Here is a 27,630-nt window from a genome sequence, read left to right on the forward strand (position 1 = left end):
ATTTGTTTGTTGGTTTATTTTTGCTTTTTAGGGCCACACCCTCAGCATATGGAGTTTCCCAGGCTAGGGGTTGAATCAGAGCTACAACTGCTGCCCTATGTCACAGCCACAGCAACATAGGATCCAAGCTGCATCTGCGACCTACACCACAGCTCACGGCAACACCAGATCCTTAACCCACTGAGCGAGGGCAGGGATCGAACCTGCAACCTCATGGTTCCTGGTCAGATTCGTTTCTGCTGCACCAGGATGGGAACTCCGAGTCCGGAGATAACTTTATAGCTGAATGTTGCACTGGTGATTTTATTTATAAAGTGCAGATTAATTATATATTTTGAATTTTATAGTTATTTTGTGGAAAGTGTGTTAATGAATAGATTCTATGCTACAGGAAGATTGCCAGATTATCTGCACTTAAGTACCTAGCCCTATTTTTTGAAATCCCCTTACACCCATGTCCAAACATATGTTTAGAGAGAAATCAACTCTAAAGGGTTTAATCTTTTTATGTGAACTTTTCAAGTTGCCTCAAAAGACAAGGAAACCTTCAATGAATCAACCTGTGAAGTACCACATGCATGTTAACTACTGAAACAAATATTTGTGAAAATCACAAAAAAAGGTGTTACTTAAATTCCAAGTTAAAATAGCAGTTAATATGAATAGAGCATGCACTAAAGACAAGAAGCTGTGCTAATTGTTTTACAGTTGCGTTTATTGTTTTATCTCAGTTAAACCTCACAGTAACCTCATGAGGAAGGCACTGTCATCCTCATTTCCACACTTTATCGGTTTGTAAGCAGTTACATGATAAGGACTCTTTCCATTTTATACTTAAAACCATTTGGTCCTAGAAAAGGTAAGTCAATATTATATACATGTTTTATCTCTTTATCATCAAATTAAAGTCTCTATTATAAATGTTCATGATTTTTGCTGTAAAATAATTTAACTATAACTAGTAGGAATTATGCTACAGTGTTAACTTTTCTGTTTTTAGGGTTTGGACAGAGGATCCAAAGGTCAGATTTCTACTTTCAGCAGTTTTATTTCAACTGTTAACCAGAAGAAAGAAGCCACTGAAAACAGAAGTTCACCCACACATCTTGTTTTCCCTAACATCAAGAATGGTAAAAAACTTAAAAATTTAAAAATTAATGTAATTATAATTACTAAAAGTATACATAGTCTGTATATCTTGGCTGAAAATATATTATCAAACTATTTAAAAAGTAGATTTTATTTATTAAGCATTTTTCTGTTAGGTCTAGTAAGTTAAAACAATGAGGAAAAGAAATGAGCTCTATAAATATTTACAGAAAAGAGTAGTAATTGTTACCTAGAGTAAGAAAATGAAATACAAAGCTCATGAATAATAAAGTTTGGTTGGGGAGCCGATGCAATCTAAATATACAGAATTTTTCAATAGATTTCCTTTATTTGAGCAGTAATCAATTAGGAGACTTAATGGACAATATTTGAAATATTTAGAAATAAACCTAAGAGAAAGTAAGTGAAACCTATGTGTAAAATACTATAAAATTTTATCGGAAGACTAAAAGGTGATTTGAATAGAAAAACTTAAATGTCATAGCGATATCAGACACACCTAATTTACTCTCTAACATTTAATGAATTTTTCAACAGTTTTTTTTTTTTTTTGGAGGAAACTTTAAAAATGATGCACTATTTGATCTGTAAGAATAAATGAAAGGATGTAAGAAAAAGTAATGGGGGAGCCCATTCCTCCATAGGACCATATGTTATAAAGCTGTACCAGTGATAGGACTGCCACCAGGACAGCCAAAGAGACGGAGATGGACCAGTAAAACACATTGTGAATGATTGGTCTTAGATTATTCAGAAAATTGAATTAGGCCAACTAGCCATACTTTTGAAAATAATAGCTTCAGATGTGTCACAACACAGGAAATTGTTTTTATAAAAAATTCTTACAATGATAACAGTGCCAACAGCCATAAGACAAAAAATTGATAAGTTTGAAAATAATAAGAAAATTTAAAACTTCTATAAGAATTTTAAAATGTCATAAACAAAGTTAAAGTAGAATGTCATAGTGAAAAACAAATCCTTGAATCACAGAGATCATTAACATTCCAATAGGGAAAGGGGTATGCATAGACCAATCAAAAGAGAAATACGAGCAATTAATTACGTGTAAAGGATGCCCAATCTCACTAGTATTCAAGGAAGCACTATTGACCCAAGGAAGTCAATATGTGCAGAGAATGAAGGGATGGGTGTCTGTGGTGTTGTCCAGGGAGTGTGAAAATTGCCACTTTTATGGATGGAGGGCTTGGAAATTGATTCACCTTTTCTGGAGAGCAAATTATTGACATATATTCCATTTTTAAATGTTCATATACTCATTAACCCAGTATTCCATTTCTAGGAACTTATGCCAAAGAAATAACATGTGTTCAAAGACATATGGAAGGAGTGTACATTGTTTATAATAGTGGTATTTGAAGCAATCTAAATGAATTGGTTGACTCAATTATGGTAATCCATTTTGTAAACACCATGCCTCTTTTAAGAGATTTGTGACATATATATAAATTTTCTCGAAGCAATACACGACATTGTAAAATGAAAAATGCAAGTTACACAGTTAGAGGTAGAATGTGACTTCAGTTTTTTTAAGTGTAGGGAAACCTTGTATACTTCTTTGAACAGAAAAAGAAGTACGGAAGGATCCCCATCGACTTGTTCCTGGTTTCCTCGGGAAAGCAGAATTGGTTGGATATTATACTTACACTCAATTTCTTTGTACAGCTCTATATTGTTTCATCACAGAGAACATATATTACTTGCATAATTTGAAGTGCTCTTTGCCTGGGATAGAACAAATCTGCAACAGTTAAAATGTCCCTCACACCCAAACAAAACAAAATAAGCCTAGAAATGTTTAAGGACATGGTTTCTGGTAAATTGCCTGTGTCCGTTTGCTGCATGAGGCATAAATTATTCTTAAACATATTTTCTGTTGACACTCCAAGGCATCACAAGACCTATCTGTACTCTTGCAGGTTAGTATTTACATTATCTCATTTGTCAACCTTTGCCTTTCATACCTTCTTTTATTTACACACACATACACACACAAGCATATTTCATCACTCTGTATTAGCCTAAGAATGCGGCAATGCCTGTACATTGCAGTCCCCCAACCCACAACAAAACAAACTTACAATTGTGATATCATTTTAGAAATAAAGAAAATGAGCCTATTCAATGGGGGAGAGGAATTAGAGATGATGTCTATTTTATACATATTAACTACATAGTAACTTTTGTGTAATATAATTTAGAGAAAATGCTTACGTAATTTTATTTGAACATCATAGCAATCACATAAAATAAAATAGATATTAGAGTCGCTGCCATATAGTTTTCTGTTGCTGCATAGCAAATTACCAGAAACCCAGTGGCTTTAAAAACAACGCTGTTCTTTAGCTCGAGCTCTTTTAAGTCAGAGGTCTTTGTGAGTATGACTGGGTCTTCTGCTCAGGGGTCTCTCAAGGTGGAGGTGGAGCTGGACTGGGGGAAGAATCCTGCAAGCTCCCCAGGTTGTTTGCAGTCGGAACACTGAGGTCCCTTCTCGTTGCTGGCTGTCCGCCAGGGCTGCTCCTCAGCTCCCAGAGACAACACAGCTTGCCACAGGCTGCTCACAGCCCCTCTTGCTACGTGGCTGTATTTCCGGTTACCCTTTCAGAGCTGGTAGCAGGATCCCTTGTGTCAAATCCCCTTCTACTTCTAGTGTCTCTGACTTTGTCTTCTGCAACCCATGGGAGAAAACTGTCTGCATGTAAAGGCCTCATGTTACTAGGTTTTGCCTACCTGGATAATCTCCTTATTTTAAGGTCAGTTAGTAGACTTAATTAGATCTGCCCCATCCCTTTCATCATGTACTACAGTGTAATCAGGATGGAACATCAGGAGGCTGAAAATCATAGGGCCATCTTAACATTCTGTTTATCGCACCCATCTTATAAGTAAGAAAACTGGGGCTCAGACAGGATAAGTGACTTGGCCAAGGGCACGCTGCTGAGGGACAGAACCACAATTCAGTCCCACATCTTCTGACAACAAAACTTTTGTTCTGACAGATAGAGGGAACTCCTGATGACTTGTTTCCCTTGCCTGACTAATCCTATCACATTAATCATACAACTTTAATTACATCATCTCCATACTCCCTGATGCTTCCAAAATTAAATTTAAAAAATTTTTAACTTGATGCTCAAGGATATTCGTAATATGACAGCTTTTCAACTTTGTCTCCCACTTTTCTCCTACCTGTAACTTACATTTCAGCTACTCTCTCCTGGTTGCCTTATATCTTACCTCAGAGTTTTTGCAGTTCATTCCCGCTGCCTGGAACGCACTCCCCCCTCCTCTCTACCTATCAGATCCTGGCTGTTCTTCAGAGCTACCTTTTTACTAAACCTTTGCTGATTCTCCCTAACCAAATGGACTTCTTCCCTTCTTACAACTTGAGGTTTTTCCCTTACCTCTTTTAGTTTCTCAGTTGGGTGTAGTATCGTTTGTTTACTTTAATCTCCAAGACTGTATGTTTCACGAGGGAATAAACATAACCCTTGCAGACCCTAGGGCAGTTGCCTTGTCCATTAGAGGGTCTTAGCAAGTGTTTACTGCTTAGAGTAGAACAAGAGAGAACCTGAGAGGGAAAGAGCCATGAGAGTGTGTGCAGGAGCAGAAACAGCAGCAGCCCCACCAGAACTCCTAGTGCCTGCTGCGTGGCAGGCACAGTTTTTTTTTTTGTTGTTGTTGTTGTTTTTTTTGTCTTTTTGCCATTTCTTGGGCCGCTCCCATGGCATATGGAGGTTCCCAGGCTAGGGGTCTAATCGGAGCTGTAGCCACCAGCCTACGCCAGAGCCACAGCAATGTGGGATCCGAGCCGCATCTGTGACCTACACCACAGATCACGGCAACGCTGGATCGTTAACCCACTGAGCAAGGCCGGGAATCGAACCTGCAACCTCATGGTTCCTAGTCGGATTCGTTAACCACTGCGCCATGACGGGAACTCCACAGGCACAGTTCTGAGCACTGTGTATATATAAACTCATGTAGCCCCTGCAGCAGCCTGAGATAGGAATTATTTTCCTACTTCAAGGGTAAGCAGCACTTAAGCCGCAGAGGGTTCCCCACATGAATTTACATAGCTAATGAATGGCCCAGACAGAAAAGGAAAAAGAGCCAAAGGTAGTGTAAAAGAAGAAAGAGTTGGTGACCAAAAAGGAAATGAGCCTTGAAGGAATTAAGAGAACCAGGTTGTGCCAGGGCTTGGAAATTGAAGGGAAAAGAAAATTAAAAGAGGATCGGGTCAGTAGTGCCATTGCTCGGAAGGAATCAGATGAGTAAGCACTGAGACAGAGCCAAGGATTTGTTGGTTGATGTGCTTTATTGGTAACTTTGAGCACAATTCCAGTGGGATTCTATGAGGAGAATTCAAATGGTGAAGACTTAAGATGTGGATTAGTGGAGGATCTAGGGTAGTGTAGACCGCTCTTCGAGTAGCTTGAACTGAAAGAACAGTGGAATCTTGTAGGGTAGTATGGTCATTCGAAACGATCTGACTCCACGAATGAAGTTGCAGTAGGAACATAAAATAATAAAATGGACAGAAAGAATAGAGAAGTGGTGTGAGGACAGGATCAAGGAAGAATATAAGCGTAAGTGTTGAGGTGTTGACTCCAGCAAGGAGAGAAAGGCACTTCTTACTCTGACTATGGACTGCAAGGAAGAGAGGAAGTAGGAGGAGGAAATGGAAGAAGGAAACTCACTTTTTCTCACTGTGAATTCAGTAGGCCCCCTGAAAGATGTGTTTGTTTCCTAGGGCTGCTGTGACAAAGTACCACAAACTCAGTGGCCTAAAACAACAGAAATGTATTCTCTCATGGGTCTGGAAGTCTGACGTTCAGGTGTTGGCTGGATTGGTCCCTTCTGAAGGTTCTGAGAGTGGATCACTCCCCCACTTCTCTCCCAGCTTTTGCTGGTTGCCTGTAATTCTGATGTCCTTTGGCTTTGTAGATGCCTCAAGCCAGTCTCTGCCCCGTCTTCATAAGACCTTCTCCTCTGCGTGTCTTTCTGTGCCCAAATTTCCCTCTTCTTATAAGGACACCAGTCACTGGATCAGTCATCTAAACTTGATTATATCTGCAAAGACCTTGTTTCCAAATAAGGTCATGTTCACAGGTCCTAGGGATTTAGGTCTCCAGCATATCTTTTTGGCAGACACAGTTCAGCCTCCAGCAAAGGGTTAGGAACTTAATGAACATTGAACTGCCTGCTAAGGAGAAGCAAGATTCCTTAGCCTTTGATTACCACTGATTCCTATATTCCATTCCTTCCATATCTTGATCTCTGAACCCAACTTGTCAACGTGTTGCCCACACCTGCCTCCCGCCTCCCTGGGTGGATGCGTTGATCTGGAATGTGGTCCACCTACTTGAGCTCCCACCGCCTGTCTGCTTCTCCCTCATCTGTTCCATTCTTGTGGAATCTGGACTCAGCCCCGACCTGAACTTGCAGTATTTGTGTACATCACTCTAGAGGAAGAGGCCTCTTTTTGGAACTCCTAGTGCTGACTTCTTAGCTGCTTTGTCTGGATGCCACTTGAATTTGGGCATGACACAGAGTTCATATGTCAGGGCTGCTGCAGGAGGATGTCTTCTATTGAGTGGGAGGTTTGACTGAGTCTTCCACATGTAAGCATGTGTATAATTCCTTGATCTTTTGGGAAGCCTCTCTCGCCAATAAGGTTGTTTCTTCAAAGATGTATCATTCTTGGCAGTTATTACAGTTTTCCTCCCTCTAGCGAGACCTATGCTGGGTATTCTCTAACAGCTTGTCTCCCGGTCTGATCTTCGAGTGGTATTAGAGAAGCTGCAAAAGCCCAGCGTGGGTTTACCTAACAGCTGAGGGATGCCTTTCCTCCCTGTGGATCACATGACTAGGTGTGCCTGTCGAGTTGGCTGTCCTTTTAAAGAGCGGAGCAGTGTAGGAGTTTTACCTACTATCACAGCTGCTGAGATGATGCATCTTCAGAGAAACAGTACAAATATAAGTCACTGTGGAGCGGGGTGAGCACTCCACCCGCTCTTACTCCCCTGTACCCCCCTTTCTAAACTGATTATGCCCCTTTCAGATTATTTAAAACGTCTTTAAACACCACAGGCCGTCTTTAAAAGAAAAAAGTCCTTCCTCATACTTTTTAAATCTCTTCGCGCCCTTGGTGACTCAGAGTGGACATGAACTCTGATAGTGCTCGGGGGCACCTTCTTCTCCCAGTTCAGCCCATTTCGAGCTGACTCTAGAAGAGCCCCACAATGGGACAGTGAGCTGTGCAGTTTTTACACACTCTGGAGAAATGGGTCCCATGCTCCTTGCTGCTGTGAAAGAGCCAGGGGGAGAACAGGGTGGTGTTCCGCTCAGAGGGTGCTAGATCTGTGTGTGGTGGGGTGCTGGCATCTATTCCCAGGTGAAGGACCACAGGGTTTTCACAGTCCCTCCACGAGCAGCCCCAGAGAAGACCAGGAAGCAGATTGTTAGCAGAGACCCAGCACAGGACTTGCCATCTGGGGAGAGAAAAGGACTTGCAGTAACTGCTGTAGGATTCCTACCTTAGAAGAAGTATCTCGAAGACCTGAAATGACCCCATCCCCAGGCTTCCTGGGAGAATGAATTGATTTGGCACCAAAACTCCACGATCCTTTTCTAGGTCAGAGTGAGTAATCTTGGATTTGGCTTTTCTTAACCATGCCTATGGGACAGATATATCTATCAAGAACTTAGTGTACTTTGCTGCATTGGTTTGTTGACTTATCTGTGACTTAACTAGCTTTTTTTTTTTTTTTTTTTTTTTTTGAGAGGGAAAGGGCTAGTCTGATTTTTTTTATATTAAAGTTAAATTTTTGAATGGATAATACATGTTCCAAAAAGCAAAACTCTAAAAATAGGTATGTTTCAAATGTCTCATTTTCACACTCTTCCCGACTGTCTTTTTTATTCTTTTTTTTTTTTTTTTAATTTTCCCATTGTACAGCAAGGGGGTCAGGTTATCCTTACATGTATACATTACAATTACATTTTTTCCCCCACCCTTTCTTCTGTTGCAACATGAGTATCTAGACATAGTTCTCAATGCTATTCAGCAGGATCTCCTTGTAAATCTATTCTAAGTTGTGTCTGATAAGCCCAAGCTCCCGATCCCTCCCACTCCCTCCCCCTCCCATCAGGCAGCCACAAGTCTCTTCTCCAAGTCCATGATTTTCTTTTCTGAGGAGATGTTCATTTGTGCTGGATATTAGATTCCAGTTATAAGTGATATCATATGGTATTTGTCTTTGTCTTTCTGGCTCATTTCACTACAAAGCCACAGTCATCAAAACAGTATGGTACTGGTATCAAAACAGACAGACAGACCAATGGAACAGAATAGAGAATCCACAAATAAACCCTGACACCTATGGTCAATTAATCTTTGACAAGGGAGGCAAGAACATAAAATGGGAAAAAGAAAGTCTATTCAGCAAGCATTGCTGGGAAACCTGGACAGCAACATGCAAAGCAATGAAACTAGAACACACCCTCACACCATGCACAAAAATAAACTCCAAATGGCTGAAAGACTTAAATATACGACAGGACACCATCAAACTCCTAGAAGAAAACATAGGCAAAACACTCTCTGACATCAACATCATGAATATTTTTTCAGGTTTGTCTTTTTTATTCTTTCCTGTGTTTCTTTGTGCAAATGAAAGCAAATAAAAATATAGATTCTAATTTTCCATTTGATCTTAAAAAGTACCTACCTACATATGGTCTAGCACTTTGGGTTTTTGTTAGTTAATGCACCCTGGATTTCTTTCTATATCAGTAGATAAAGAGCTTCCTTACTTTTTTTATAACTATATTCCATTGCATTGGATGTACTAAGATCTTTTTAAAAATAAGTTGTTTATCTTTTGCTCTTGTAAGCAATGCCACAGTGAATGGCTCTGTACAGATGTCATTTTGTTCCTATGCAGATTTATAGAAATGGGATTGCTGGGTCCAGGGGTAAATGCATTTACAATGTCTGTGTTATCTCCAGGATCCAGTGACCATGGCACATAAAGGTTACTCGGTAAACAGTTTACTGAATGAGGAAATATATAGGAGGATTTTTTCTGGGTTTCTGGCTGTATTGCCCAGTAGTCTATCTCAGGGCTTCAATAACTTCCCCAAGATATGTCCAGTATAAGGCATTTATTCTATTTATTCAAGAGATAACCTTGTAGAAAAAGGTTTTTTGAGTATTTTTATAACTGGCCCAATAAAAGAACACTTTATGTATGTTTTTATTGCAGTTTTACAAACACACACAGCATTGAACTTAGTAAAAAGTACATCTCAAAATACCAGTGAATGTATCACTTTATTTGGCTCTGATGGCTAAAGCCCTGTGAGTCAGAGTGGGTTTTTCCTCCCCTCTCTTCCTTTCTCTCTCCCACCTTCAGTTTTATTTTTTGCCAACTGTTCAGAAAAGTCATCCTATAGACAATGATATAAACACCACCTGTTATGACTAATCCACTCTGGTCTGTCCCTGTTCCAGTGACTTGCCACTACTGAAGTAGTCAGAAGCAATACAGAGTATGGAACTGCCAGGGGGCTCCTTCAAATTGTAGCTCACCTCATATCTGCCCAGTACTCACAGGCTGTCAATTATGATATTAAGCAAGAACTGAGTCTTTGAGTTTATTACTACCAGTAACTATCACTGGGACCTTAGATATTAAACTTAAGCCCTTCTGAACCTTCATTTGCTCATCTGTAGGAAGGGGGAATGGGGCATTATGCCTTGTAAAAGAGCTTCTTCACCTGAGCCTTTTGGCTTAAGGGGTTAATTTCCCGAGATACCAAATGGTTTTGTTTGATCCTTGTTGAATTTTGTTTGACATTTTATGGTTTACTAGCTCCTACTTCCATGTAAATTTAGGATTCAGTTTTGCCACTTGTTCTTATACATGATAGAAAGTTTGACTTGAGTCAGCAGTGAAAATAACATGGGTTTGGTAACTTACCAGGGTAGGTTTGAATCCTGACTCTGTAACTTACTGGCTGTATGATCTTGGAAAAGTTATTTACCCTTTCTGTGCTTGTTTTCCCATCTGTAAAATGGGATAATAAGGAAGCTACTTCATAAGCTTGCAAAGATAAATGAAAAAAAAAGCATTTAAGAGCATTCATTTTATGAAATTCAGTAAATGTGAGGAATAATAGATATAAGCATCTAAGTTCTAGGGACAGGGATTATGATAGGGCAGAAGTCTCTATCACTCTTACCTCATCTGTGACTGTACAAATTGTTTGACATTTGAAGCATATCACACATACAGAAGCATGTAGTCAACATTTGTATATGGTTTCAATAATAATGAAATGGAACCTCATGAACTTAGCACTCAAATTTAGAAAACGAACATTACCAGCCCCCTTAAAAGCCCCAGTGAGCCCACCTCAATCATATTGCCCTGCCTTTCCATCCAGAGGTAGCTACTGTTCCCTTGATTTAAAAAAAAAAAGTTTTTCATTTAGTTTTGAAAAACTGCAAGCACAAACTGCAAGTACAAACCTGGATGTGTAAGGGGCAATGCTGCCACTCTTAGGTTAAGACCCCCAGGAGATAGTAATCTGAACAGGGTCTCTGAATCAGACCTGGCTTCCCCAAAATGTGTGAGTCCCTTCTGGGGTAGTCAGGGGACAAGGTCATGAGTGAGAGCTGGGAAACAACAGACAGGTATTGGGATATCTGACAGCTGTGGTTCAGACTGTGTATTAGTTGTCAGGCAGAAATATAGCCTCTCCAGCTGTCAGGAGTACCGTGGGCTAGAGCTATGAGATAGAAGTGGAGGGGAGGGATTTTATCACCCCGCTGGCAAGCCAAGCCAAAGTACAGGTATGGGGTAGGCTCACCTGTTCCTTCTGTCTCCAGTTAAGAAGAGCACAAAAGCAGTCAGGGTCTGGGTGACGACAGGCATCAGAATTGCTCACTCCTGGGCCACTGTGTTCTGATTTGTGCAGAGTTAGGTTCTCATCTTTGGCCATTGTGATTCCTGGTCTTTTGTGTAAGATATCTATCTCCATCTCTCTACTTCTGTCTATCTCTATCTCTGGAATCTTGTAGAACCATCTCTTTGTCTTAGGGATTTTGAAATTGCAAAATGCTCCATGTTGGTGTAGGTCTGTTTTCATCTCTTATGCAGTGTATTAGGTAGGCCCTTTCCATCAAACAACTCATGTCCTTGAATTCCAAGAAATTTTCTAGAAATTTTTTATTGATGATTTCTTCCCATCTCCTTTAGCTATCCTTGCCTTCCAGATTCCCCTACTGTTCAAAAGTCAAACTTTCTGAACTCCTAGTTTTCTAGTTTTTTTCACTCCTACTTTCCATTTCTTTATCCTTTTGCTCTATATTTTTTAGAATTTCCTCAAAACTCTTCTATTAGGTATTTTATTTCTGCTAATATGCTTTTAATTAACAAGAATTCTTTTTTCCCTTCTCTACTTTTATAGAACCTTATTATTTCCTGGTCATATCGTCTTTTTGTTTGTTTTATTTTCGGTTATATCGTCTTATTCCTTTTAGTAAATTAGTGGTAGGTTTAAAGAAATTTTTTTTTTTCTATACTTGCATGATTTCTGATTCTTCCAAGTTGCTTTTGTTTGTTTTGGTCTCTGTCTTCCATCACTTGGAAGCACCTGAAGGCTTGGTTCACTCACATGCTGCTGATTGATGCTGGCTGTAGGCTTGGACTTTAGATTCTAGCTGGAATACCTACACTAGGCCTTTTCATTGGCTGCTTGGCTTCCTCACAGAATCGTACCTGATTCCAAGGGCCAGCATCCCAAAAGAGACAGCCAAGAAGAAATTTTATTGCCTTTGTAATCTAGCCATACATCATCACTTTTGCCACATTTTTCATTGGCAGGGAGCTAGTAAAGCTAGACCATATTCAAGGGAGAAGAATTAGACTTCATCTTTTGATAGGAATATCAAAGAATTTATGGACATATTGTAAAACCACCACACCGTGTGAATGTAAAATATAGATCCAGAAAGAGAAGCCAGGTCTTTCTGACTCTTAGTTCAGATCTCCTTTTACCTTGTTGTAAGGCAGGAAGTTATAACCAAAACAAGTGTTTAGATGACACACGCCTGTTAAGTTTTTGGGCCTCTTCAATTTTTCTATTATAAGTCATTATAGAGTTCACTCTCAGAGAGAAATTTTTTTACCTTTTTGATTGGTTTATAAGTCCTGACTATTTTGCTCTTAAAAGTTGTAGGGATGGAAGTTAGAAATTATTGAACCATCTTGAAAAGATACATGTACCCCAGTGTTCATTGCAGCACTGTTTGTAATAGCCAAGACATGGAAGCAACCTAAATGTTCATTTCAGCACTTTATTTACAATAGCCAAGACAGAGGTGTGGATAAAGAAGATGTGGTACGTATATACAGTGGAATATAACTCAGCCATAAAAAAGAATGAAATCATGACATTTCCAGCAACATGGATGGACCTAGAAATTATCATACTAAGTGAACTTAGTGAAAGACAAACATCATATGATGTCACTTATATGTGGAATCTTAAAAAAAGGATACAAATGAACTTATTTGTAGAATAGAAATAGACTCACAGACTTTGCAAAGTTTATGGTTACCAAAGGGGACAGGTAGGTGGGAGAGAGGGGTGGACTGAGGGTTTTGGAGATGGAAATGTTCTAAAATTAGCTTGTGATAGTGGTTGTACACCTATAAATATAATAAATTCATTGAATTATTTTTTAAAAAAGAAATTACTAAACTAATGGTTTTCAAACCTGTTTTTGTTATTTTTTATTTTCATAACAAAGCACTTTTAGAAAAATAATTTTGCTTAGAGCATCATTATAGTTAGCAGAGAAAAGCTGAGCTGCTCTGGGTAGACACATCCACACAGCACCATCCCCCTGAGCTGGCTCTTGAAGTTCTTGGGAGCCTTGGGAACCACAGGCTTAGGCCATCTCTTTGATTTTATAATGTCACAACTAAGGCCTGAGGAGTTTGAATGCCTTGCCCAAGGTTATAAATGTAACCTAGCCAACAATAGGACCTAGGCCCTTACTTCCAATGCTAGTGCTTTTTCCATTACTCATTTATTACTTATTTAATTACTCATTATTTGGGATGAAGCTTAGGTTATAGCATTTTTGCAACAGTGTGTTACCAGCAGCAAACCTTTATATCAGTGTTTCCTCTCCAGCAGTAGGGGGATAAAGAATGGAGACCTAGGAGTTCCCGTCGTGGCGCAGTGAATCTGACTAGGAACCATGAGGTTGCAGGTTCGGTCCCTGCCCTTGCTCAGTAGGTTAAAGATCTGGCGTTGCCGTGAGCTGTGGTGTAGGTTGCAGACGCGGCTCCGATCCCACGTTGCTGTGGCTCTGGTGTAGACCGGTGGCTACAGCTCCGATTCGACCCCTAGCCTGGGAACCTCCATATGCCGAGGGAGTGGCCCAAGAAATAGCAAAAAGACCAAAAAAAAAAAGAATGGAGACCTAGGTTCTTCCTACTGAACATCTAACCCACATAGAGACTCTCGTTACCTTTGTTGCTGCCCTTGCTACCTGTGCTGGCTGACCAGAAACGGTCTTCAAGTCTCCTCATCATGTGGCCAGTTTACAATGTTAGTGTTCAGTTTGGTGGCTGCGGTTGTGGAAAGCTATATATTACTGGTCTTCAATCAGAGTCAGCCTGTGATAGTTTCCTGAAAACAGTGAGCTGTGTAAAATTTGGTTAATAATCTCACATCCTTACATATCATTATATTATGATCTTCACATTAAAAAACGTATAATACAACCCCCACCATAACCCTGACTCTTCTTGCATGGCATCAAGTGTTTTACTTAATGTTTCTAAGCAACCCACTAAAATTGGCAACACTATATTAAAAGAAAGGGAAAATGATTACTGCTTATCAATTTAGCACAGAGTGTTCCCAAGTATTAGCTAATGAAACATAAATAACAGGTTCACTGATAAATATATTTTGACTTTTTTCAGTGTATTACAATATTCTATATTGCAGAAAAAGCTGCCTATGATAGGCAAAGATTTGCCTGTTCTATTTATAATATCAATTTGAGATTTAATTAATCCTTCATCACCACAGTTATTGATTTTCTCTTTTGAATTAGATTTTAATAACCATCTGTGAGAACAGGCTGAAAGCCTGTCTCTGGAAACAATGCCTTGATATTTAGGGACATGAGAGCAGCTGTGAGCTGTTATTCTTCCTTTCTTAATAGCTGAATGTCACATCCTGTAGTTTGGCTTTCATTCACTAATGTGAGGAAAGGATTCTGCCTTTCTTTCTGACTCAAGTTTCATTAACATAGTAGGTTAACCTTCTGCATTACTCTTCAGTCCAAGTTACCTTTCTAACTAAAAATAAATTCCATCTGGACTTCTGGTTCTAACCTCACCCTGTAATCTTTTTAGCTTTGGCATTACAATTTTGCTTATATAAGAATCTCCCCACTCCCAGTCTTTGCCAAAACCCAGTTCTCTTACTAACTAGAATTTCACTTTTCCACCTCAGCATGGTATTAATAAAAATGAGTGGGTATAAAAATGTGTATATATGCTCTGTGAGTGAATAAGTTAATTTATATATGAATGAGTCTGTTTGTATCTAATAGTGGGTGTTTATAGCCAGGTTGGGAAGGTGTGTGGGAAGGGATAGGAAAGGGTATGCCTGGTGAAGAGGAAGAGAAAGTGTAGAGGAGCCTCAAAAGATACTCGTAATAAAACTGGTGTTGGAGAGAGTTTTCCTGCAACATTCTTTGCCCTTAATAAAGATTTCCAGGAGTTCCCGTCGTGGCGCAGTGGTTAACGAATCCGACTAGGAACCATGAGGTTGTGGGTTCGGTCCCTGCCCTTGCTCAGTGGGTTAACGATCCGGCGTTGCCATGAGCTGTGGTGTAGGTCGCAGACATGGCTCGGGTCCCGCGTTGCTGCGGCTCTGGCATAGATAGGCTGGCAGCTACAGCTCTGATTCGACCCCTAGCCTGGGAACCTACACATGCCGCGGGAGCGGCCCAAGAAATGGCAAAAAAAAAAAAAAAAAAAAGTCAGTGCTATAAGACAAAAAAAAGTCTAAAAAAAAAAAAAAAAAAAAGATTTCCAAACAAAACCCGTAAGAAATCATGTGCAGAGATACCTAATTTTACTCACTAATAAATTAAACTTCCATCCAATTTGGGCTTAAGTACAAATTGCTAGAAATTGGATATTTCCATACTTAATAAAGGTTATAAAAATCAATTACAGAACTGAATTAGAGAAATTTAATCATCTGTTTTATATTGTCAGCATAATTTTTCTCTCCTTAAACCACTGAATAATGTTTCTTAGGGTTATCCGCAGACTAGCCTGTGAGAAATGCAGATTCTTGGGCCAATCCCAGACCTACTGAATCACAGACTTTGAGAGGGCCTAGTAATCTGTGTTTTATTTCAACAAAGTCATCAGGTCATTCTGATATACAGTAAAGTTTGAAAACCATTGCTACTGCATATAAGAAATTGGCATCTCTGGACTACCTTATAATAGGGAAGTGTATTTTTTTTTCTCTGTTTAGTGCTGCACCCATGGCATATGGAAGTTCCCGGGCTAGGGGTCGAATCAGAGCTGCAGCTGCTGGCCTACACCACAGCCACAGCAACATAGGATCCAAGCTGTATCTGTGACTTACACCGCAGCTCACAGCAATGCGAAATCCTTGACCCACTGAGCAGGGCCGGGGATTGAACCTGCATCATCATGGATACTAGTTGGTTTTGTTACTGCTGAGCCACAGTGAGAACTCTGAAAAGTGTATTTTAAAACACTAATAAAATCTGTCTCAGTCTGTTAAAGTACGTTATAGATCCAAGGATAGATGCTTGATTGGGAGAGTGAATAAGGAAGAAAGGAGGACTTTATAGCTATTACTGCTGATACCATTGTATCAGTCATCTTAGTTGAATCAATCAAACTTGGTTGAAAATATATCCTGATTACATTAGAGGGGAATTAAGTTCTGTATAGATACATTTCATTATTGTAGAATTTAGAATTTATAGAGTGTTAATCTATTCTGTTGGCTTGGAAGTATTAATACTTCCAAAATACAGTAACCAGAATATAATAGCCAAAGTAAAATGCATAGTGGATGGGCTCAACAGCAGAGTGGAGGGGACAGGAAAAATGAGCTGGAATATAGAACAATGGAAATTACCTAGTCTGAACAACAAAGAGACAATAGACTGGAAAGAAAAAGTGAGTTGTTTCAGACAAAAGGTGTTACTTTCTTGTTATTGAAAGGAGAAGAAAAAGAGGGTAGGCTGAAAAAGTACTCAAAAGATGACCGAAAGCTTCCCACATTTGGCAAGATACATAAATCCATAGCTTGAAGGAGCAGAGAAAATCCCATAGAGGGTAAAACCACAGAAATCCTCATCAGGTCATGTCATAATTAGACCTCCGAAAACTAAAGCAACCAGAGAAACACAACATCTTTACTTATAGGGGAATACCTTTCAATAACAGCAAATTTCTTATCAGTAACCATGAAGGCTGAAAGGAAGTGGCTGAAAGAACTGCCAACCCAGAATCCTGTACCTGGTGAAAATATTTTTCAGGACTAACAGAGGATATGAAGACATTCTAAGATGAAGAAAAATGAGAATTTGTTGCCAGTAGATGGCTTAAAAGTATATATACATATATACATATATATATGAATCACTACTGTACACCTGAAACTAACACGACATTGCAAGTCAACTATATTTCAATAAACATTTTTTTAAAAAGAAAAAATGCATTAAGAGGTTTTCTAAGCAGAGAGGAAATAATAAAGAACCTAAAACATCAAGAAAAATAAGCAACAATAAGCAAAAAATAGGGAAATACAATAGACTTTCCTTTGTCTTTTGTTTTCTAAATTATGGTTGAGATCCTATGGTATAACATAGAGAACTATATCCAGTCACTTGCGATGGAACATGATGGAGGATAATGTGAGGAAAAGAATGTATATATATTTGTGTAACTGCGTCACCTTGCTGTACAGCAGAAATTTAAAGAATAGTTTAAATCAACTACAAAAAATTTTTTAAATGAATAATTTATGGTTGATAGTGGAAACAAGCATAACACTGACTAGAGTTTGGTTCTAAATGAATATAAGGAAATACTTAAGATAATTATGAACAGAAAGGGGTAAAAAGTTGTATAAGCAGGTATAATTTCTATACTCCAACTGGTAAAATGATGACAGAAGTAAACTAAGTTATTATGTAATATCTAGAGCAACCTTTCAGTGACACTATGGATAAATCAAAATGGAAATCTAAAAAATAGAATTCTTAAGTAACCTTCTGGGAAGCAGGAAAAATAAGAGAAAAAATGAAAACAAAAATAAATGACAGACTTAATCCCTAACATAGCAATAATTATATTAAATGTAAATGGTCTAAATACATCAATTAAAAGACAGAGATTAGCAGAACAGATTAAAAACTTGCCCCAACTTTGTGCTGTCTACAAGAAACTCAATTCAAATATAATAATATAGACAGGTTGAAAGTAAAAGGATGGGAAACAATACAGTAATGGCTATATTAATATCAGGAATGTAAACTCAGAACAAAGAAATTAGTAGAGGCAGAGAGATGGATGTTGTGTAATGATAAAAAGGATGATCATCAAGAAGATAAGCAATTACATAAAATAATAGAGTTGTAAGTTATGTGGAGCAAAAACTGGTAGAAGTGAAAAGAGAAACAGAAAAATCCACAGTTGGATTTGACAATTATAATTGTGGATTTAACACACCTAGACAGAAAATCAGCAAGGTATAGAATATAGAGGAACTCAACTGTTCATTAACCAACAGGGGCTAATAGCATTTATGTTCCATCCAACAGCAGGGAATATACATGCTTTTCAAGTTTATGTTTTCAAGTCCACAGAACATAAACCAACAATGACACATCCTGGGCCACTAAACAAAACTCAAGAAATTTTAAAGAATTAAAAAAATACAGCGTATGGGCGTTCCCATCATGGCTCAGTGGTCAACAAATCCGACTAGGAACCATGAAGTTGCGGGTTTGATCCCTGGCCTCGGTCTGTGGGTTAAGGATCCAGCGTTGCTGTGAGCTGTGGTGTACATCGCAGATGCAGCTCAGATGCCATATTGCTTTGGCTGTGGCGTAGGCTGGCAGCTACAGCTCTGAATGGACCCCTACCCTGGGAACCTCCATGTGCTGTGGTTGTGGCCCCAGAAAAGACAAAAAAAGACTCCCCCAAAATAATAAAAATAATGCAGAGTATGTTTGCTGACCACAGTAGCATCAAATTAGAAATCAGTAGCAGAAAAATCTCCAAGCATCTGGAAACTAAACAACACATTACTAAATAACCTATATGTTAAAGAAGAAATCTAAAGGGAAACTAAAAATGAGTGGAACTGAATGAAAATTTTCAAAGAGCATATCAAAATACTCGCAAAGCAATAAGGAAAGGAGAAATGTATAGCAATCATGCATACATTAGGAAAAAGAGAAAGTTTCAAAACCAACATTTATGCTCCCACCTCAAGAACCTAAGAAAAAAGGAGCAAAATAAATCCTAAGTAAGCAGAATGGAGAAAAGGTAAAGATAAGAACAAAGAATGAGTAACATTGAAAAGAGAAAAATCGGGAGTTCCCTTCGTAATTAGCAGTTAATGAACCCGACTAGGATCCATGAGGATGCGGGTTCAATCCCTGGCCTTGCTCAGTGGGTTAAGGATCTGGCTTTGGCATGAGCTGTGGTGTAGGTTGCAGACACTGCTCAGGATCCCACATTGCTGTAGCTGTGGCGTAGTCCAGTGGCTGTAGCTCCAGTTCAACCCCTAGCCTGGGAACTTCCATATGCCACAGGTGTGGCCCTAAAAAGCAAAAGAAAAAAAAAAAAAAAAGAAACCAATGAAACAGCAGGTTTTTTTTTTTTAAACAAATAAATAAAATTGACAAACCTCTATCAAGACTGACAAGAAGACACAGATTATCAATATCACAAATGAAATAGGATCTCACAACAGACCCTACAGACATTTAAAAAGGGAGTTGGGAGGTTGCCACAAACAACTTTACACATATAAATTTGACAACTTAGCTGACATTAACTGGTTCCTCAAAAAACATGAACAACTACACCTCATCCATTATGAGAAATGTAGGTTGAATGACTATAACACAAACTACTACAACTCATCTAGTATGAGAAAGTATTTTGAATCAATTCATAATTTAAAAACTATCAAGAAATCCAGGTCCAGATGGTTTTACTGGGGAATTCTACCAAATGTTCAAAGAGCAGTTAATACCAATTTTATCTAACCTTTCCAAAAGAATAGACAAGGAAGGAACACTTCCCATTTCATTTTATGAAACTAATGTTACCCCCATACCAAACCAAATAGTTTTAAAAAAGAAAATTATAGATTAATATATCCCTCATGAATATAGATGGCAAAAGTCTTTAACAAAATACTAGAAAATAGAATTCAGCAGTATATAAGAATTATATATGGTGATCAAGTGGGGTTTATTGAAGGAATGCAAGCTGCTTCCCTATTTGAAAAGCGATCGATGTTATCCACGATTTTAACAGCCTAATAATATAAATCACATGATCATATCAAAAGCATTTGACAAAATTCAACACCCATTCATGATTTAAAAAAAGAGAGAGAGAGAGAAGATCTAACTTAACTTGGTAAAAAGCATTTATAAAAACCTACAGCTTACATTTTACCTAATGGTGAAAGACTAAAATGCTTTCCCCTTTAAAATTGAGAACAGTGCAAAAATGTCCATTCTCTCCACCTTGTTCAACATAGAGTTGGGAGTTCTAGCCAGCAACATAAGGCGAGAAAAAGAAGATACCCAGATCAGAAAGTAAGAAATAAAACTGTTATTTGTAGATGACATGATTATCTACATAAAAAAAACAAACCAAGGAATCAACAACAGAGCTCTTAGAATAGATGAGTGCAGTAAGTTGAAGGATATGCAGTAATATACAAAAACTAATTGCATTTATGTTAGCAATAAATACATGTACACTGAAATTTTGAAAATATTTATAATCACTTTAAAAAGAATAAAATACTTAGGTATAAATCTGGAAAGGATTATAGGACATGTGTGCTGAGAATTACACATTGCTAATGAAAGAAATTTTAAAAGATCTAAATAAATGGAGAGACACTGTGTTCATGGATTGGAAGACTTAAAAGACACCAGTTCTCCTCAAATTGATATCCAAGTTTAATGCATTCTTATCAAAATCCCAGAAAGATTTCATTTTTTGTTTTTGACAAGATTGTTCTCAAATTTATATGGAAGGGTACTAGAAAAACTACACTAGAGGAAATAGAAAAGCTAAAACAATTTTGAAAAAGACTAAAGGAGGAGGAATCAGCCTGCCTCATTTCAAGATTTACTATATAGCTACAGTAATCAAGACTACAAGGTACTAGTGGAGGGATAACTACAGGAGTAAAAGGAACAGAATAAAGAACCCAGAAATAGAGTGATGTAAGTATGCCCAATTACAATTTGACTAACGGGCAAAAGCAATTCAATAGAGTGAAGAGAGCTTTTTCAACAATTGATACTGGAGTAATTGGATGTGCATAAACATCGACCCAGATAGCATACCTTATACAAATATTAACTGAAAGTTGATAAGTGACTTAAATATGAAACTTTGGAACATTTAGGGAAAAAAAAGTCATAGGAAATGATCTTCAGGATCTAGGGCTAGAAAAGGGTTCTTAGTCATAAGGATTCAGTTCACCCAAGAACCCATACATGAATCTTTATAATAGCTTTATTCATACCTACAAATGTGTCCTTCACTGAGTGATTAAACAAGCTGTAGTATACCCATACTATGGATTACTGGTCAGGAATAAACTGTTCATACATGCAGTAGCCAGGAGGAATGTCCAGAGAATTATGCTGGGTAAAAGAAAGCCAATTCCAAAAGGTTACATAGATAACGATTCTATTTATATGGCACTTCTGAAATGGCAAATTTATAGAAATAAAAGACCAAATAACTTTCTCCCCATGGATGCTGCCAAGTAAGCATCGTTAGGGCCTCTTCTCCACTATATTCATGCCTAAGTCAGAGTCCCCCAAAGATCCGGAAAAGCTGTAGAAGCTCTTCATTGGAGGTTTGAACTTTGAAACAACCAATTAGAGTCTGAGGAGCCATTCTGAGCAATGGGAAAGGCTCACAGACTGGTAATGAGGTACCTAAACACCAAGTGCTCCAGAGGCTTCAGGTCTGTCACATGTGCCAGTGTGGAGGCGGATGCAGCCATGAATGCAAGACCACACAAGGTAGAACCAAGAGGGCCATCTCAAGAGAAGATTCTCAAAGACCCTTGCCTACTTAACTGTGAAAAATATTTTTGTTGGTGGCATTAGAGAAGACACTGAAAAACATCACCTAAGAAATTGTTTTGAACAGTGTGGGAAAATTGAAGTGATTGAAATCATGACTGATGGAGGCAGTGGCAAAAAAGAGAGGCTTTGCTCTTGTAACCTTTGATGACCATGACTCCATAGACAAGATTATCGTTCAGAAATACCACACTGTGAAATAAGAAAAACCCTATCCAAGCAAGAGATGTTTAGTGCTTCATACAACCAAAGAGGTCAAAGTGGTTCTGGAAACTTTGGTGGTAGCCATGGAGGTGGTTTTGGTAGAAATGACAGTTTTGGTCATGGGGAAACTTCAGTGGTTGAGGTGGCTTTTATGGCAGTCGTGGTGGATATAGTGACAGTGAGGATGGCTATAATGGATTTGTTAATGATGGAAGCAGTTTTGGAGGTAGCAGAAGCTACAGTGATTATGGCAGTTAAAACAGTCAGTCTTCAAATTTTGGACCCGTGAAAGGAGGAAATTTTGGAGGCAGAAGTTCTGGCCCCTATGGTAGTGGAGGCCAGTACTTTGCCAAACCATGAAATCAAGGTGGCTATGGGATTTTCAACAGCAGCCATAGCTGTTGGCAGTGGCAGAAGGTTTTAATTATTACTGCCAGGAAACAAAGCTTAGCAGGAAAGGAGAACCAGAGAAGTGACAGGGAAGCTACACATTACAACAGGTTTGTGAACTCAGCCAAGCACAGTGGTGGCAGGGCCTAGCTGCTACAAAGAAGACATGTTTTATACAATACTCCTGTGTATGAGCAAAAATACTCAAAGACTGCATTTGTGACTAATTGAATAACAGGTTATTTTAGTTTCTGTTCTGTGGAAATTGTAAGTCATTCCAACAAAGAGTTTTAATGTAGATTTTTTTTTTTTGCACCCATGCTGTTGATTGCTGAGTCTAATAGTCTGATCATGACACTGAATAAATGTGTCTTTTAAAAGAAAACAACAACAAATTAGTGGTTGCCAGGGATTAAACGAGGTAGAGGCAAGAGGAAAGTGGGTCTGGCTATAAAAGGACAATATGCTGATGAAGTGTTCTGTATTTTGACTATCGATGACTGTCTATATCAGGGGTACATGAGATCACTCTATTATTTCTCTGTATTATTTCTTACAACTGCATGGGAGTCTATAATTTTCTTGAAGTAAAAAAAAAAAGTTTAATTCTAGGAAAAAAATTTTTTGATTCTCAGATGTACAGAACTTGATTAATCACAATTCTGGTTCATCCTCCTACACTGTTGGTGGGAATGTAAGTTGGTGCAGCCACTGTGGAAAACAGTATGGAGGTTCCTCAGAAAACTAAAATATAATTGCCATCTGATCCAGCCATCCCACACCTGGGCATATATCCAGAACTATAATTCAAAAAGATAAATGCACCCCTTGGCACTATTCACAGTAGCCAAGATATAGAAACAACCTAAATGTCCATCGACAGATGAATGGATAAAGATGTGGTACATAGATACAATGGAATACTACTCGGTCATAAAAAAAGAACAAAATAATGCCATTTGCAGCAACATGGATGGACCTAGAGATTATCATACTAAGAGAAATAAGTCAGAAAGAGAAAGACAAACACCATGTGATATCACTTACATGTGAGTCTGAAATATGACACCATTGAATTTATTTGCAAAACAGAAATAGACTCATGGATGTAGAGAACAGACTTGTGGTTGCCAAGGGGGAGTGGGATAGCAGATATAAGCTAATACATATAGGATAGATAAGCAACAAGATCTTATTATATAACACAGACAGCAGCAATTAACACAACCTTTTAAATCAACTATGCTTCAATTAAAAAATTATTCTGGTTCATGCTGCTGCACTGGTCCATGCATGACTCTGTTGTTGCTTTATTTGAATAATACGATAGATATGAAATGATATATAGTATAATGTAACATAACATATAGTTCATTTGCACTGCATGCTGTGTAAATATTATATAAATATGTCACAATGTATTTACCAATTCTCTGGGTAATGGATAATTGGATTATTTTCAGATTTTTTTTTCCTGAAACAGCACTTTTGTGAGTATGCTCGTATATGCCTTCTGATACACTGCAGTAAATGATCATCTTTATGAGATAATGCCAAACCGCTTTTTAGTTTTTTGAAGTGTTTGTGGCAGTTTCTATTCCTACCAGCAATACATGAAATATCAAATTGATCCACATCCTCTCTAACGTTATCATACTTTTTAATTCTTGCCAATGAAATGGATATAAGATTGTGTCTTATATTCTTTATTTGCATTTTCTTAATTACTAATGGGACAGAACATCTTTTGATGTGTATATAATGTATGTATTCCCTTTTCTAGAATGGCTGTTAGATTCTTCTGCACATTTTTCTTTTGGATTATTTCTCTTTTTCTCAATGATTTTTAGGAAATATCTCTATAGTCTAACAACTGTATTACTTTATATTACTCATCCTTTGTGTGTGTTTCAGATTTTCCCTCCAATTTGAAACTTGTCTTTTTCCTTAAAGAATCTTTGATAATCAGAAGTTCTTAATGTTAACATAGTCAAAAATATCAATTTTTGGAGTTCCTGTTGTGGCACAGCAGAAGCGAATCTGACTAGAACCCATGAAGATGAGGGTTTGATCCTTGGCCTTGCTCAGTGGGTCGGGGATCCAGCATAGCCGTGAGCTGTGGTGCAGGTCACAGATGCAGCTCAGATCCCAAGTTGCTCTGACTGTGGTGTATGCCAGCAGCTATAGCTCTGATTCAACCCCAGCAGCTGTAGCTCCGATTTGACCCCTAGCAGAACTTACATATACCATGGGTGCAGTCCTAAAATGCAAAAAAAAAAAAAAAAAAAAAAAATCAATTTTTTATACTTGTGCTTTTTAGTTTTTCTTAGAGAAAATTTTCTCTGTCCCCAAATCAGGATTCTTCTAATTATTAAGGTATGAGATAGGGATCCAACTTCATTTTTCCCCCCTGTGGTTAACCATATTTTCAAATCCTTTCTTTCTCCCAATGACCTGCCCTATATTTCATGTATTGAACTTTCATGTATGAATGGACGTGATTCTGGGTTCTTTCTTCTGTTCGTCGGTTTATCTAATCCTCTGTTGGTAAGGCAGTTACTCTAACCTCAGCATTTTTGATACCTGATATAGCAAGTTCCCTGTTTTCTTCGGAAATGCTTTAGCTATTCTTTTTTTTTTTTTTTTTTTGCTTTTAAGGACTGCACTGGTGGCATATGGAAGTTCCCAGGCTAGGGGTCAAATCAGAGCTCCAGCTGCTGCTGGCCTCACCACAGCCCACAGCAACACAGGATCTCCGGCCCACTGAGCAAGGTCAGGGATCAAGCCAACATCCTCATGGATACTAGTCAGATTTGTTCCCAATGCCCCACAATGGGAACTCCGCTTTAGCTGTTCTTACCTGTTTGTCTTCCATATAATTTTTTTTTAGCTGCATCTACAGCAGGCAGAAATTCCCATCTCAGGATCGAACCCAAGCCACAGCAATGCCAAATGCTTAACCAGTAGGCCACCAGGGAACTCCTTCCATATGACTTGTAGAATCACTTCACTAAGTTCCAAAATATTGCTGGAATTTTTAGTGATTTGTGTGGAATCTGAAGATCAATTAGGGAAAATTGACTTCTTTATGATGGTCAGCACTTCTAGCCATAAACGTGGTATTGCTTTCTATTTTTCTAGGTCTTAATTTCTTAGCAAAGTTTTAGTATTTTCTCTACAGAAATGTTATAATTTATCAGAACTTAATTTTTCATAGTTTTACAAATTTTTTTGAGTATTATATTTTCCAGTTGCTGGTATTTATAAGTGCAGTTGATGGTTATATATTGAAATTCTTTATCCATCCGTCTTGCTAAACTCTTCTCCTATTTCTAATTATATATTCTTTTGGATTTGTCTGTGTTTATAATCAATATGATCTGAAGATGACACTGTTATTTCTTCCTTTCTAATCTTAGGTCTTTAAAATCTTTTTCCTGTCTTTATGCATGCCAGGACCTCCAGTACAATGTTGAATAAAAGTGCTGATAATAAACCTATTCCCATGTTATTCCAGTCCTTCCACATGAAAGAATTTTTGTAATATTTCTCCATTAATTATGTTGGTTGCTGTAGTTAACTCACTTTGTACCCTTCACATAGAATATAGATTTTGTAAAAAGAAAATTTCACAACATGTAGACAAAATTGTTTTCAGTAAATTACTCATGTGAAGAATTTAAAAGTTTATATTCCTTGACCACAATGGCATAAACTAGAATTAATAATGGAAATTTGAGCATATTGGCCGAAAATTTTTTAAATAGATTCCTTAATTTCTACATTAAAAAATTGAACTTTTATACATTTAGAAAATAGCAAGTATGAGAATACTGCCTCTTAAATTATGAAATAAGGCTAAGCTGTATTCAAAATGAAAGTCAAGCCTTTAATATTTTCACTCTGAAATAAAAGGAGAACTAATTAGCTTCCAGCTTTGGATTGCTCCAGGCCTCAGTGCCCAGAACTCAGTCCTCAGGCTTCTTCTCTGTTTACACTCTCATTAGGGATCTCATTAATCCCACAGTTTTGCTAAACTGTAAACCTTCACATCTCCACTGCACTCATCTGCATTTGGATGTCTTCTAAGCATCTCACCTTTAAAATATGGCCAAAAGAAAACTTTTGGTTCCCCTCCCCCCCCCAAAAGAAAACCTCCTCTAACTGTTCTGGTGTCCTCTATGGCAGTAAATGCCCCCACCATTCACCCAATTAGGCTAAATTATCAAAGTCAACTTTGGCTCAGTAAATCCTGGCATTTCTACCTTTCTCTCAGTAGGTCTTCCAACAGAATATCCTATTAATTCTATACTCAGAATATGTCACAAATAAAACCATTTCTCATCAGTTCCATTACTTTCACTCTGGCCTAAGCCACCATCATCTCTCACCAGTCCTAATGCCTTATCAGATATTGATAGATATTATTAAACTAAACAGGTCAGTAGAATCTAATGCATAGCCCAGTAGAAGGTCCCAGTGTATAAAAGAACTTAATATAAGATAAAAGTGTCAAAAAAAAACAATGTGCAATGACATGCTTTCATAAACAGTATTCTGAAATGAGCCATTTAGGAAAGAATATATATATGTATATCTATATATATATATATAGATATCTTTTTTTAAAAATCTTTTTAGGGCCACATTCATGGCATATGGAGGTTCCCAGGCTAGGGGTAGAATTGGACCTGTAGCTGCCAGCCTGTGCCACAGCCACAGTAATAGCTGTGTCTGCAACCTACACCACAGCTCATGGCAACGCCAGATCCTTAGCCCACTGAGCAAGGCCAGCAATCAAATCCGCATCCTCATGGGTACTAGCTGAGTTTGTTTCCACTGAGCCATAGAGGGAAATCCTATTTTATATTTTATGCTACATTACCTCTTATATAATAAAACACAGAAATAATGATAGCTAACACTTACTGAACAGTTACTACAATGAAGAAAACAAATTAGAAGAGATACATGGTCATCTGATCTCTAGAGAGGAAAGGCTTACAAACCATAAAAAAATACTAAAGGAAGAAATAGGTTGATAAAATTAACCAATACGAGTATCAGTTAAATATTTTTCTGTTTTCAGAAATAAAAGTCAAACAGATTTTGTGAAAGTAGCATCAGGAACAGCCTTTTTAATCTTGCCTGAATTCCCCAGGAAAACACTACCTGTATAGCAAAATTCAACATCATGGATACCATTTACCACAGAATTATCTCATAACATGTTCCGGTAAACCCACCAAAATAGCAGAACAAATCACCAAAACCAGATTTCCATGGTATAAGCAGGAAGAAGCATCCGGGCTGTTTAGTGGACCTGAGAACAGGAGAGCTTCAGAATGAGCAACAGTTATTCATTTGAGAACCAGAGCTGAAACAGGAAGGGATTTTGCCAAGAGCAGGTGAATGCAGAGGGCCCATACTGAGATCTGAAAGGA

The 27,630-nt window shown here is 38.0% G+C and overlaps 1 protein-coding gene and 1 pseudogene across 6 annotated transcripts in view; both read left to right on the forward strand.

Annotated features, from left to right (window-relative positions):
• The window catches only part of HECTD2 (HECT domain E3 ubiquitin protein ligase 2), an 86,421-nt gene that overhangs the window by 15,621 nt on the left and 43,170 nt on the right, over positions 1-27,630 (forward strand). For all 6 annotated transcript variants that reach the window (XR_001301127.2, XR_001301128.2, XM_013983549.2 and 3 more), the window contains exon 2: positions 1,001-1,130. Coding sequence is in view for 4 of the 6 variants with exons in the window: in XM_013983549.2 (XP_013839003.1) it covers positions 1,001-1,130 (130 nt within the window). In the remaining 2 variants the exon portion in view is untranslated. The remainder of the gene's footprint in view (positions 1-1,000; positions 1,131-27,630) is intronic.
• LOC110256889 lies at positions 19,028-22,387 on the forward strand (annotated as a pseudogene).

This window comes from Sus scrofa, chromosome 14 (genome assembly GCF_000003025.6).
Source record: "Sus scrofa isolate TJ Tabasco breed Duroc chromosome 14, Sscrofa11.1, whole genome shotgun sequence".
Taxonomy (NCBI): Eukaryota; Metazoa; Chordata; class Mammalia; order Artiodactyla; family Suidae; genus Sus; species Sus scrofa.